This window comes from Sesamum indicum, linkage group LG6 (genome assembly GCF_000512975.1).
Source record: "Sesamum indicum cultivar Zhongzhi No. 13 linkage group LG6, S_indicum_v1.0, whole genome shotgun sequence".
Classification (NCBI taxonomy): Eukaryota; Viridiplantae; Streptophyta; class Magnoliopsida; order Lamiales; family Pedaliaceae; genus Sesamum; species Sesamum indicum.
Genome location: NC_026150.1, coordinates 23,289,690 through 23,303,863, shown reverse-complemented (window position 1 = coordinate 23,303,863; position 14,174 = coordinate 23,289,690). Strand labels below are relative to the sequence as shown.

The 14,174-nt window shown below is 32.5% G+C and overlaps 2 protein-coding genes across 2 annotated transcripts; both read right to left on the bottom strand.

Annotated features, from left to right (window-relative positions):
• LOC105165604 (cytochrome P450 CYP72A219-like) lies at window positions 4,518–8,532 on the bottom strand. The gene is made up of 5 exons (XM_011084667.2): window positions 8,176–8,532; window positions 6,043–6,263; window positions 5,666–5,910; window positions 5,161–5,545; window positions 4,518–4,955 (listed from the first exon to the last, which is right to left on the bottom strand). Exons 1-5 carry the CDS (start codon window positions 8,447–8,449, stop codon window positions 4,530–4,532), a joined length of 1,551 nt encoding a protein of 516 aa, XP_011082969.1. The 5' UTR covers window positions 8,450–8,532; the 3' UTR covers window positions 4,518–4,529.
• LOC105165603 (cytochrome P450 CYP72A219-like) lies at window positions 10,567–13,512 on the bottom strand. Its single transcript, XM_011084666.2, has 5 exons — window positions 13,239–13,512; window positions 12,329–12,549; window positions 11,933–12,177; window positions 11,449–11,833; window positions 10,567–11,160 (listed from the first exon to the last, which is right to left on the bottom strand). The coding sequence occupies exons 1-5, from the start codon at window positions 13,510–13,512 to the stop codon at window positions 10,735–10,737; spliced, it is 1,551 nt and encodes a 516-aa protein (XP_011082968.1). The 3' UTR covers window positions 10,567–10,734.

Sequence of the window (14,174 nt, the reverse complement as noted above, 5' to 3'; positions counted from 1 at the left end):
ATATATAGGAGCGAGGTTAACATTATTATATTTTTTTCTCTTCTAAATACAAACTTATTACATGAGAACGTTAAATGAGGGATAAAATTAGAAATTTATGTAATTTTTTTACTCTTACAGTAGCATTTTCGGCCCAAATCTTAAAGAGTGTAAGGTATAAATAGTGATTTTTTTAGGGTTTATAAGTATAATTTTAAAGTTATTATGAAAAAAATATAATTTCATATTATTGGAGGAGCTTTTAGTGTAATTAACCCAAAGTTTTACGAGTTATTGAGATGTATAGTTGTGTGTGTTCCATTGCCGACTAGTTTCAATTCCTTTAACAATTACTATTAAATAAGTTTTAAGTATGTAGGCCAAATCATTTAATGTTATATTAAATTTCATAATTTCTTTCAGTTCTTGTTGAAATATCATTTGTCAGAGGACCACATGAGTCGGGTTGATTTGGTCGGACCTGAGACCCGTTCTGTTCCTTCTTAAATCTAAAATTTCGACAATTTCCATCTTTAACTTGTCGAGAATTCAAACTGGGAACGTTAAACTTACAAAACTCAATTACTTTTTTTTCTTTGAATAATTGGTATATATTTTTAAAAAATTAAGATTATATATTTATAAGTATGTAATAAAGTATTTATATATAAAATATGTAATTTATTTTATAATATAAGTATTAGATAAAAGTTAAATATTTTAAATAAATTAAGTATATTTATAAAAATTATTTGGGACGAATTTAGGATGAGTTTGGACAAGATTAAGAAGCGCCTCAGATGAGTCCATAAAATTAAATGCTCCCTTGAATTTGGGCACGCCCTGCACTTTATTGGACCTGAAAATTAGGACTCGACAGATCTAACCTGCAAAAACTAATTAATTTTTACTTGTTTTATTAATATATTTTTCTTAAAAAATTAAGTTTATTGTTTATAAATATCCCATAAGGTATTTTTTTGTTAAAATGTAATACATTTTGTATTAGATAAAAGTTACTTTATATTTATTGATATTAAGAAGAACTTATTTGACTTGCAACAAGTTAGTAATAAGTTAATTATAAATAAATATGAATTTTTATTTATTTTTTTTAGCTAAAATCAATAAATTTGGTGAATATTAACTCAAATAAAGAAATCTATTTATTAGACAGAATCAAATGTCCGGGACCCTAAATATAATTTTTTAAACTATAAAAAATGTACATGTAATTGTACAAAATTTTAAAAATGGAGGGTGTAATTATTCTCAATTATTGTATGCAAAATATTATATATGAGTTGAAGTGTATTTTCAGTTTGGCTTTTCATTATATATATGTTTAATAAATCATTTCATTTATATATATATATATGCTATTTTTAAATATTTATACCTGTTATATTATTTTTACGTTTCAAATAGTAATTTTATTCATCTGAGTATTATCGTGATTTTTCTTTGAAATTAAATGAATGAATGTGGTAGTTATTATAAATTTAATTCTGACGTCTTTACAACGAATATTGTGAATTTTAGATAAAGGACAAAATGCATTTTGCCCTCAGTATTATATGAAAATTGTAATTTACCCCTTTGTGAAAAAAAATTCTCAATTTACCCCTTTGTATTCTTAAAAAAGAAGCAAAATACCCCCTCATGCGAGAGATGCAACACACACGCCTTATGTGTGATTTTAATTAAATTTTACTTATAAAATAATATTTATATCCCTAAATCTGAACTGTTGAATTTTCTTGTACATATATATATATTAATAGTGGAGATTTATAAAAAAATCAATGGCTTAGATAATTTCTTATTTAGATAATTTAACATAGATCGATGGTTTAAGATTTATAAAAGTTGTAAACATAAATTATAAATTTTATAATATACATATAATATAAATAAAGAAATATAAAAATAATTATTTACAAAAAAGAAATTATAAATTATACATACACATACATATATACAATATATATCTAATATTAATAAAAAAATACAAAAAAATTAAAAAAAATAGGAGAGGAGTAGTCGGGCTCGTTGGCGACGAGGGGTGGGCAACGACAATGGGTAGCGAAGGGGGAAAGAAGGCACAGTTGGGTTTGCGGGGGTGGGATTCTGGGCATGGGAAAGGGGAGACGGCTGCTAGGGAGGGGAGGGGGGCGGTGGTGCGATGGGGGGGAGGGGGTTTGGGGCTATACATACATATATTTAAATATTATATATAATATATATTATCTACATATATCATATATTATATATATTACATATATTACAAATATATATTTTTAAATTTTGTATATAAATTATATATGTAAATTAAATTTGGACCATTAATTTTTTAAGACTAGATATCAGCCGTTAATTTAAATAAGATTTTATATGAACCATAGATCATTACAAATGTAATATGAGCCGTTAATTTGTGTTAGATAAGATTCAATAATTGTAGAATAAAGAAAACTATTTTTTTTTAAAAAAAGGCACGTATATCACACTACTCATGCGAGGGAGGTATTTTGTTTATTTTTTTAAAATATAAAAAAATAAACTACTTATTTTTTTAACATAAGAGCAATAATTTAGTCGGTACAAATATTACACACCAAAGTGATTGTCATATATGTATGGGTTATTTTACCAAAATTATTAAACTTTATTATTCTCCCTTTTGGACCCAAATGAACTGATTTGGATTCATTTCAGAGCCAAGACCCAATTAAACCCCACAAAGCGCAACCCTATCCAATCAAAAACATCTCGAAACCAACCCCACATTTATGAGTCGGGTCAAAATTGGTGGATCCTAACACATTTCGCCATCATTATATAAACATTTTTCTTGTAAATGAATTTGAATCTGATCGGGTCTGATTAAATCTGAACCCATTATATAATAAGTGTATTGTTACTAACATGATTACCACTATTAACTACTAGCATTCTTGAGTCATGCAACATAGAAAGAGTCAAAACTCTAGAGCTTGTGCAGAACCAAATGAGCATCATGCTGAGGTTGAAGCGTTATGACCATGTGAGGAGCGTGCGTATAAGGCGGTGAAAGCTCGAACGGAAACGTCGTAGAATCATGGCCAGCGCCACCTTTGCCTCCAGCATTGCAAACATTTGGCCGATACATATGCGAGGTCCCCAGCCGAATGGGAAGAATATGCCTTGCCTCTTCTGCACCTTTGCAACGCCTTCGATAAACCCAGAGGGATGTCACATTGCTCATCACCCCTGAACACAGGGTCGCCATCTTCAGGAGCAGCGGACTTTATAGGGCTAGAGGTATTAATGTAGAACAATTAACCTAAAACTAAACTAAATTAATTAAGGAAAAATTACAATTTTAGTTCGGTCACTTAGGGAGTGGCATTTTTAGTCCTGTACAAATTGATTTTCACAATTTAGTCCTGTAACTTTATATTTTTTTGGCAATTTTAGTCTTTTCCCGACCAATTTGACTGGAAATTGTAATATAACTTGCAATTTTAGTCCTGTAAATAAATTCATGAAGGACCAAATCAATTCTCTCAAGTTATAGGACTAAATATGCCAACGTCTCTTAAGTTACAGGACTAAAATTGTAATTTAATTGGATCATGTGCAAGTCACATTCAATTATTTGGCTGAAAAAAAAAGATGAAAATTGCCAAAATTTTAAAGTTACAGGACTAAATTGGCGAAAATCAATTTTGTGCAAGAACAAAATTGCCACCCCCATAAGTTACACAACTAAAATTACATTTTTTTCCATTAATTGATTATGCTAAAATTTAAGATTTTTGAAAAAAAATAGTATTAATTCAATAATAAGAAAGTATTGAATAATGAGTTTACCCCACGTATTTATAGACTTACAATGAAGAAACCTAATAGAATAAGACTAGGAAATGAACATGTCTACCATGCACATAATCAGGAAGTTTGTAATAGAAACCTGTTTGGAGGGGGATGGAAACACAACTATTTCCCTCCAATTTTATGATTTTCTTCAAACTTTGGTCCAAAGCACCATTTCTTTTTCAATTTCAATGGATAAGAGACCATATTAATTAAAAGAATAAATATTTTTGGAAAAATAAGTACATTTAAGGGTACTTTTATCAATAAATATTTTGTCATTCAAATTAATTACTCTGAGGTCGTATTTTCAATGAATAATACAGACATAGATATTGAAATATATATTTATCTTTTCTTTGTTATCATTAATTTATTTTTCGTTCAGACCAAAAGTTCGGCTAATCTTGAAAAAATCGAGTCCGAAACTCGGAATCGTATATGATCATACCTGAAGTTACTATATGAAAAGTGCATTATTAATAATGTGAGTGATAAAGAGTTTAAAAAGAGTAATGAATGACGACCAAGTAAAATCATCATATGGTGCATCAAACATGAAGCAAGGACTGTAATTTAGTCTGAGCAACAATATGTTCAAAAACAGTACACCAATTTATCCCCATACAAAGTATTATAATACACCACCAGCAATCTCACTTCATGCAAATGTAGAAACAGTGATCAAAACTCTAGAGCTTGTGCAGAAGCAAATGAGCACCATGCTGAGGCTGAAGCGCTACCACCCTCTGAGGAGCGTGTTGGTAAGACGGTGAAAGCTCGAACGAGAAACGTTGTAGAATCATAGCCAACACCACTTTCGCCTCCATCATTGCGAACACTTGGCCGATGCATATGCGAGATCCCCAGCCGAACGGGAAGAATATGCCTTGCCTCTTCTGCGCCTTGGCAACGCCTTGGCTAAACCTCTCTGGCTTGAATTCCATTGCGTCGTCCCCCCAAATATCTCGGTTGTGATGTAATGAGATAAGTGGCAATGAGATCTGCACCCCGGCTGGCAACGTTAAGTTCCCCAACTTGGTTTCTTCAGTCACTCTTCGACCAAGAGTAACTACCGGTGGGTAAAACCTCAAAACCTCGTATAAGATCATGGTGACCTGCAATTATATAGGACCCCTCAAGAGTTATGTCAAGTGAATATATATAACATACAAAAGATCACTGTATATTTAAATATGTCCGATCTTAGAGAGTGTCAATATATTTATCCTGAGCATAAATCAAGTATGAGCTATGCACTTGATTAAATAGTTCTGGTTCGAGCTTAGGCAGATTCAAATTTTTTTATAGGAAACTACTTACGATCTTCAGGTAATTCAACCCATCAAAAGCTGGAGTTTGTCTTCCGAAAACTTGCAAAACCTCTTCACGGGCTCGTTTCTGCCAGTCGGGATATCGACTCAACAGAACCAAGGTCCACACGAGCAACGATGAAGTTGTCTCCTGGCCAGCAAAATAAAACAGCTTGCACTCCTCAACCACTTCATCAATAGTCATTCCAAAGGTCTTGTTACCATGTTGTTCGATTTCTCGGGCATTGGACTCCAACAATATGCCCAATAAGTCTTCGTTGTTCGCTTCCCCTGCTTTCATTGCCTCAACCCTTCTACTAATGATACCTCGGATCAAAGACTGAACTTCCTCTGCGATTTCCTTCATTCTCTTGTTCCGTTTTGTCGGGACAAATCTACAGCGAAAAAGCAAGTTTAGAGCATAGGAAGATAAGTTTTTTTCTTTATAATTTTGTGTGATCAAAGGCTCAGTTTGGATGATGTTTTTCATCAGAATCTAAGCATGTCTTGTTTACCTCCATCCTGGAATATACATAGACCGCGAGGCGATGAAGAAGTGCCCGGCCTGTTCTCTCTGAAGTTCGAATATTCTTCTCCCTTCTTGGTAGCTGCTACCAAACGCGGTTCTTGATATTGCATCACTCGACAAATTCTGTAGAAACGGCCACACGTCCACCTCACACGACCCTTCTGGCGATAGACTCTTTTCCCATTTGTTCAAAACTTCGTCACAACTCAAATAGAAGGCCGGAATCATGAGCTGTTGCCATGCAATCGCCAAAAAGCAGCACATGATCATCTTATGATGCATGAAAGTTTAAGGTAGTTTACTAAAGTATGAAATATTCTTTCAGACATCTTGGAACTAGGTAATAACATGGCAATAAAAAACCTTCAATTTCTCCATATGGAAAGCAGGGTTGATGATTTTCTTGTGTTTTGCCCATTTATCCAAATCATAGCTGAAAAGGCCTTGTGCAAGCAGCCTCGTCAGTGGATTCGCATTCTTGATCTTCTTGTAGATGTGAGTCTTGGTCATCACCTCCTTGATGAGTTCAGGATCTGATATTATAACCGTAGGGCTTAGGCCAAGCCACATAAAGGACTCAGTTCCTGCAAGTTATGATCGCACAAAAACGATCAATTTCATCTACTAAGGCTCAATAATCGACTTACAGTACATCGCTAAAGTTTCATCTGAACTCGGTCCACTTATCGTTTCATTTGTTATCATGTACTAACAATATATATATATATATATATATATATATACCAAGAATCAAACTATTCGAACTCCACTCATATTTCAGGTTGATTAGAGCCCGTCTGACATAGAGTGTTTTCCATTTGTTATCTTGTACTAACAATATATATATATATACCAAAAATCAAACTATTCGAGCTCCACTCATGTTTCAGATTTATTAGAGCCCGTCTGACATCGAATCATATGACAATCAAAGCAAACTCAAACACAATTTTACGTTCCATGAGAAGTTCAAATCAAGATTGAGTACCACTTGTCCTAATCCATTGGTTCATTTACATCCATCCCACTACTATCTGGCTCTCAAGAATTTTATAAAGTTGAGACCTGATAAATCCACTCAATCATAGAATACTATTTCATGTTACTCTAACTTCAGTAAGTAACCCCGCCTGTCCCTATGCACATGATATGCATATGTTAATTATAAGGAAAAAATTTAAAAATGCCCTTTTAATAATAGGAATGTTTAAAACATCCCTTATAAAAATTAAAGTATCGTATATCCCTGTGATATAAAATAAAGTTCAAAAAACCCCCTCGCTACAGAAATTGGGCAACACGTGCTTCGACTGCGAATTTGCTATGAAAATACCCTTTTTGATATTTTTGCCCTTCTCTCACATCTAATATATATAATAATATATATATATTTATAAAAAATAAGATATTATTTTATATAATAATATTTATTAATAATTATATAATTATTTATATAATAAAATATAATTTAAATTAAATTAATTAAAAATTATATATTAAAAGAAAAAAAATGTAGCGGCAATGGCGAAGAGGAGGGCGCAGCGCCCTCCTCACCCCTGGCGACAGCCGTTGTCTATCTCCATCGAGGACGACATCGATCGCCCAGATCTAGGCGATCGACATTGCCCAAACGGGCGGTGGGCCAAGGGAAGGGGAGGAGGGAATTTATAATTATTATTTTAAATTTTTTAAAATTATAATTATATATATTATAAATAGTAAATTAAAATAATTATATATTAATAGACCTAATTTGATCGGTTGACTAAAAGGGCTATTTTAGTCATTGTTTCTAAAAAATAGGTTCAAGTTGACCAAGGGACGGTGCGATGATTTATTCATAATATAGGGATGATTTTTTATATTGCAAATTTCAGAAAGGGATTTTTGATATTTTGATATATCACAAGAGATAAAAATAAATTTAACCCTTAATTATAATTAAGGGTAAATATTACATCAAAAATAATTTGGGGGATAAAATATATTTTATATTAAAAAAATTATAATAAAAAACCCCATAGAATTTGAAATAAAAAATCCAATACACATTTGCCCGTTCACTTAAATTAACCAAACAAATAATAAAATTGGGGCACTGGAATCTTTTCTGAAAATGCTACAACACTAATAGCATCAATCAAGAGCTCACATACAAAACAATCAATCCAGCAAGACTTCATGAAAAATATTGGGTTAAATATCCCTATAAAAACACCATTAGATCAATTTCCAGGAATAAATTAAAGGACAATAATTTTTCTTTAAAAAATTTAAGCAAATATAAAGGGTTTAAAACATGAAAAATAAAAAAAAGAACGACATAACCCCTGAACTTCTAAAAAACCGGGGGAGTTATGGAGGTTTTTTTTTTCTTTTTTTTTTCCGAAAAGTTAGAATTTGCTATATATATATATATTCTTCTCACTATAGGCTAAAATTCAATCAACCCAAAAAAAAATAAAATAATAAATAAATACAAGAAAACAATCATACCATATGTTTGAATGGTTTTGGTATAAAAAGGAAGGATTCTTGGCTTGATATCATCATCAAGATTGATGGGGTTGGACTTAGCTTCTTTCACCATCTTCAGCCGCTCTTTCAATTCCCTATTCACCAATCTATAGGAACTCCCATTGAAACCCTGCTTTCTTAGCAACTTTTCCACCCTCTTCGGCCTCATGTAAGCCCATTTCACCACTCTCCATGCCCATATTAACACCACAAAGCCTAAAGATGCAGCAATTATTTGCCATACACCTTCCATTTTGTCTTTATGTTAACCTTTGTCAGTGTAGTACATATCTCCAGCTGACTGTCCCTTTTTATAGCTCCCTAAAAACTTAACTCAAATTGGATTTGATCGGACTCAAATCAATTATACAGTAAATACAATAAATCTGTGGTGTTATTGGTTTGTAGTTGATAGAAAGTGACCAATCATAGGAAAATTCTTATCCAGACTTGGTTCGACTGAACTAATCCAATTCATAGAGCAAGTATCAATATACTTACTTTGTGATTGGTCACTTTTCTTAAACTGTACATCAATCACATGGCAAGTGTATTGCATTTGTAATATAATTGGTTCAAATTTGATTGAGCCAAGAAAAAAAATTTTTTTGGCTGAATTTTCTTCCTAATTTTTAGTAAAATAAAAATATTGTTATTTACTATATACATATATATATATTAAGTGATAAAAGTTTTTAAGTTAATTTATAATAATGGGTTTTATAAATATAAAATTGATACCGGCAATAATCAGTGGTAAAAGTTCATATATAGCTTTATTATTAAAAATAATTTGTGATACATTTATAATAATAATTCAATAATAGATGATCGGCTACAATTAAGCTAATTTTTTTATTAAATACTAATTTTTGAAAATTTTATTATTTTTAATTATAAATAAAAAAATTGGTCAGAGGCACCTGATCTACTTTAAATTAATTAGGAATTTTCTTTGTATATTAGGATACTAATTAATTCAATTTGCATTTATCTTATGTTTGAGGATTATATTTTATATTTAATTTAGTTAGAAACCTCATCTACTATAAATAAACTATAAAAAATTTTACTCAGTCCTTATCTAAATTTATCTATCCCAAATTTTATCTTTCGAGATTAGAATACAGATTTTACTTTTTTACAAAATGCGGAATTAATTTAAAATTTATTATTTTCACAGAAAAAATAATATGAGATAATCATTAGCAACGTAAAAATATATACATATATAAACACACAATATTAAATAAAGTCAATAACATATTAGTTATATAGATGCAATATTGGTAATAATATAGTTTTTTATAATAATTTTCATAGGCAAATCTATCTATTATATATCTATACTCTTAATTAAATGAAAGGGGTATATAGTAACTAAGGATTCGATCTTATACACACACGAGGAAGGTAATATATAAGAAAGGAAAGAAGATGAGTTCTTCTTTCTTTGATCACTTAGATGCCGTGAGAGATGAACGTCTCATGCATGCACGGTTTCGAATAAGAGGAAGAAATAAGGAATTCTCTTTTCGACTCTGACTCTTCCACTCTAGTCACTGCTTTTCGTTCTATTACTTCACAAGTAGCTGCTTCAACTTTAGCCACTCGAACTTTCTATATTCCTTTTATTTCTTAGCAAATAATGACGCTTTGGTTGAAAAATGTGCATCGATCTAAATGTACATTTTTCATAAATTGCGATGAACTCACGTGATGTTTAATTAATTATTAATATCTTTTTAGTATTTAACAAATTATCAATTCTTTTTTATTTAAAAGACTGTTCAACAACTAACATAGTCTCCATTAGATTTTTATCTATTTTTTGTGGTAAACTAATCAAAATGTTTTTGTGACTATAACTTATCATTTTAATCATATTTTAATATTTTCTAATTTTTTTTATGAACATAGTGGACATACTTTTTAAAATAATTTTTCACCCAACTCGAGTTTTTTTTTTTTTTTTTTTACAAATTTTCAATTCTTTTTCTAAAGAAAAGAAAAATATAAAAAAGAACTAACAATTCCAAACCTCTATCCAAAATTACACAATTTCATCAAATATTGAGGAGGTGTTGATAATTTCTCAAATAAAAAAAAATATTCATAATTAGATCAAATTTTAAAAGAGTTCGTCATGATTTATGTTAAGAAAATATCCAGCCCACCAAATCTAGTATTAGACCTTGCATGTAAAAGTACGCTGGGCCCGCCAAATCTTATGTATGATTTTATCATTTAACAGCAAACCATTTTTTGACTACACTAGTAAACATAATATGTAAGTATTTTATCCCATCTCCTCCAAGTTTCTGCCATGCATTAATCCATCCATCCTTGAAAATAAACATGGCCTTAAAGTTCGAGAATTACTAGGTTTTGTGTATTAATTTTATCAATTTTAGTTCACTGTCCAATGCGAGCAACATTAGATTCATAAAGAGTACACCAATTATTCCCATATAAAGTATTACTTTACACCACCAGAAATCTCACTTCATGCAAATGTAGAAACAGTGATCTAAACTCTTAGAGCTTGTGCAGAAGCAAGTGAGCACCATGCTGAGGTTGCAGCGTTATTATCGTCTGAGGAGCGTGCGTGTAAGACGGTGAAAGCTCGAACGAGAACCGTTGTAGAATCATAGCAAGCGCCACTTTCGCCTCCATCATTGCGAACATTTGGCCAATGCATATTCGAGGCCCCCACCCAAAGGGGAAAAATATACCTTGCCTCTTCTGCGCCTTTGCAACACCTTCGCTAAACCTCTCTGGATTGAAATCCATTGCGTCATCCCCCCAAATTTCTCGGCTGTGATGTAATAAGATAATTGGCAATGAGATCTGCACCCCGGCTGGTAATGTTAGTTTCCCCAACTTGGTTTCTTCGGTGACTTTTCGACCAAGACCAACTACAGGTGGGTAAAGTCTTAAGACTTCATTCAAGATCATGGTAACCTGCAATCAAGAAGACGATTAAGAAGGACCTCACTAGAGTTATGTACCCCATTGCAGTTCAAGAATACCACTGATTTCTGCATGTGCAGTCGTGTTTTAAATTACAAATCCTTCCTGAAAATCAAATGACTAGGGGGAAATTCTGTATTACAAAAATAAACAGCATGGATGCCAATGTAATGTATAAAGATGTCCAACATCAGAGAGTGTGTGAATGCAAGTTATGCGATTAAATGGTTATGTCTCATGCTTGGGGAGATTCAAAGTTTTTGGTTGGGAACTACTTACAATTTTCAGGTGATTCAGACTATCGAAATCAGGTGTCTGGCTCCCGAAGACTTGCAAAACCTCTTCACGGGCTCGTTTCTGCCAGTCGGGAAATCTACTCAACAAAATCAACGTCCACACGAGTAACACTGAAGTGGTTTCTTGACCAGCAAAATAAAACAGCTTGCACTCTTCCACCACCTCGTCAATGGTCATTCCGAAACTCTTGTTACCATGTTGTTTGATTTCCTGGAAATTGGACTCTAATAAAATGCCCAATAAGTCTTCGCTACTTGCTTCCCCTGCTTTCATTGCCTTAATCCTTCTACTAATGATACTCCGGATCGATGATTGAACTTCTTTTTCGATTTCTTTCATTCTCTTGTTTCTTTTCGTCGGCACAAATCTACACAGCGAAAAGATTGGAAGATCCTTTTCAATAAAATCTAAGCTTTTGCTACAAAGATTTCTTAGAGGCAGGTCATTGACATGTTTCATTTTTTACCTCCATCCTGGAATATATATAGACTGTGAAGCCTTGATGACGTGCTCTGCCTGTTCTCTCTGAAGTTCGAATATTCTTGTCCCTTCTTGGTAGCTACTGCCGAACGCAGTTCTTGATATTGCATCGCTCGTTAAATTTTGTAGATATGGCCACACGTCCACCTCACATGATCCTTCCGGCGATAGACTCTTTTCCCATTTGTTCAAAACTTCATCACAACTCAGATAGAATGCCGGAATCATGAGCTGTTCCAAGCAATAGCCATAAAGCAGCCTTGTCTCAGTACATCACAGTATGATGAAAGTTTAAGATTGTTCACTTAATTATGAAATCTTTAGACATCTAGGAATCAAGTAATAACGAGCATGTAAAATACAAATCATAGCCACGGAGAACCTTCAATTTCTCCATATGAAAAGCAGGGTTGATTAGTTTTCTGTGCTTTGCCCATTTATCCATCTCATAGCTGACAACTCCCTGTGCAAGCAGCTTCGTCAGCGGATTTGGGTTATTGGGCTTCTGGTAGATGTCATACTTGTTCATCACCTCCTTAACGAGTTCAGGATCCGATATTGTAACTGTAGGCCTTGGGCCAAGCCACAGAAAGGACTCAGTTCCTGCAAGTTATGATCACACAAAAACAATCACTTTCATTCTGCTAGGACTGAAGAACAAACTAAATCACTCACGATTCATCCGTACAGTTTCATTTGAACTTCATCCGCTCATCTTGTTTCTTTCGTAAACATTCGATGCTATGTTCAAACCCGAATATGTCAATCAAAGACCACTAAATATACCCGAAAGATCTAACTATTCGACCCCACTTACGTTCAAGGTGAGTACATTCCATTCGAATCAAGGCAAACTCAAACACAATTTTAGGTTCAATAAGTAGTTCAAATCAAGCTTGATTACCACCTTGCTCTATTCCACTGATTCATTCACATCCATACCAGTGACTATCTCACTCTTTTCTCTGTCAAGAATTCAATAAAGCTAAAACCTGATGAACCCACTCAATCACTGAATGGTACATCATTTTACTCTAACTTCACTATGTAATCTCAGCTCCCCACTTACTTAAATTAGCCAACAGTTCAACAGATTAGGCAACAACTGCATCTTTCCCAGTCAGGCAAGAACACTAACATTATCATCAAATAATGTAAACCAAAGCTCAGACCACATAGCAAAAAATCAAGATCAATCACAACAAGATTTTATATACAGTATTTTCTTCACAAATTCCACATGCATAAACTTCAACCCACCACAAAACAATTACAAGAAATCAATCATATACCATATTTCTGAACGGTTTTGAAGACAAAATGAAGGACTCTTGGCTTGATATCATCATCAAGATTGATGGGCTTGGACCTGCCGTCCTCCATCATCTTCAACATCTCTTTCAAGTCCCCATACACCAATCTATAGGAATTCCCACTGAGACCCTGCTTCCTCAGGAATTTCTCCAGCCTCTTCGGCCTGATGTAAGCCCAATTCACTACTCTCCATGAGTACATTAACACCACAAAGGCAGAAGAGGCTGCAAGTATTTGCCATACAACTTCCATTTTCTCTTAACCTTGCTGTGGACCATCTACTGAGACTATCCCTTTTTATAGTCTCATTATCCATGTCCCTTTCCTTTTAAGGAAAATAGAAAGAAAATAAAATGCTTTCCTGCTCGAATTTATAAATACTTTTTTGGTTATTTCATATAATTATGAATATGTTTCGTAATTTATAAATATTTTTTAATTATAATGTCGTTCTAACAACAAGCCAGTTTCGTTAACTTCTTCTACATTTTCATTCAATTTTACGGTGAACAAAGCAAATGGCTTTTTGAATTGTAAATTATAATTTTATAAAATTTTTAAAACATTTTTTCAAAGTAATCTGCTCTATAGATTATTTATTTTGTTCACCCTTAGATTTTCTTTTACCTTTTTCAAAATACTTTTTTTTTTCAAATAAATCAGCAAGGGTAAATTAATAATTTCTACCTTAATGTCTAGACACTACATAATTATGTTCCATTTGAAGGGTATTTTTATAATTCTTTTGACAAAGAGTATTTATAATTATGATAAATCTCGATTAATATAGTTACAGTTTACCCAAATTTTTGTATTTTGGTTTGGGTACTGTTTATTTTGGAACTATTTGCCTTGGTGTCATCTCCATTTCTTTAATTTATATTTTATATTGTACTAAACAAATAAAAATAAGC

Excerpts from the sequence above, each read along its gene's own strand:
- LOC105165604 (XM_011084667.2), bottom strand. The coding sequence starts at position 8,449 with ATGGAAGGTGTATGGCAAATAATTGCTGCATCTTTAGGCTTTGTGGTG. Across the intron at positions 5,546-5,665 it reads ATGTATATTCCAGGATGGAG|ATTTGTCCCGACAAAACGGA; the intron begins GTAAACAAGACA and ends TTTTCGCTGTAG. Across the intron at positions 4,956-5,160 it reads GGTTGAATTACCTGAAGATC|GTCACCATGATCTTATACGA; the intron begins GTAAGTAGTTTC and ends ATATAATTGCAG.
- LOC105165603 (XM_011084666.2), bottom strand. The coding sequence starts at position 13,512 with ATGGAAGTTGTATGGCAAATACTTGCAGCCTCTTCTGCCTTTGTGGTG. Across the intron at positions 12,550-13,238 it reads CAAAACCGTTCAGAAATATG|GAACTGAGTCCTTTCTGTGG; the intron begins GTATATGATTGA and ends CATAACTTGCAG. Across the intron at positions 11,161-11,448 it reads GTCTGAATCACCTGAAAATT|GTTACCATGATCTTGAATGA; the intron begins GTAAGTAGTTCC and ends TCTTGATTGCAG.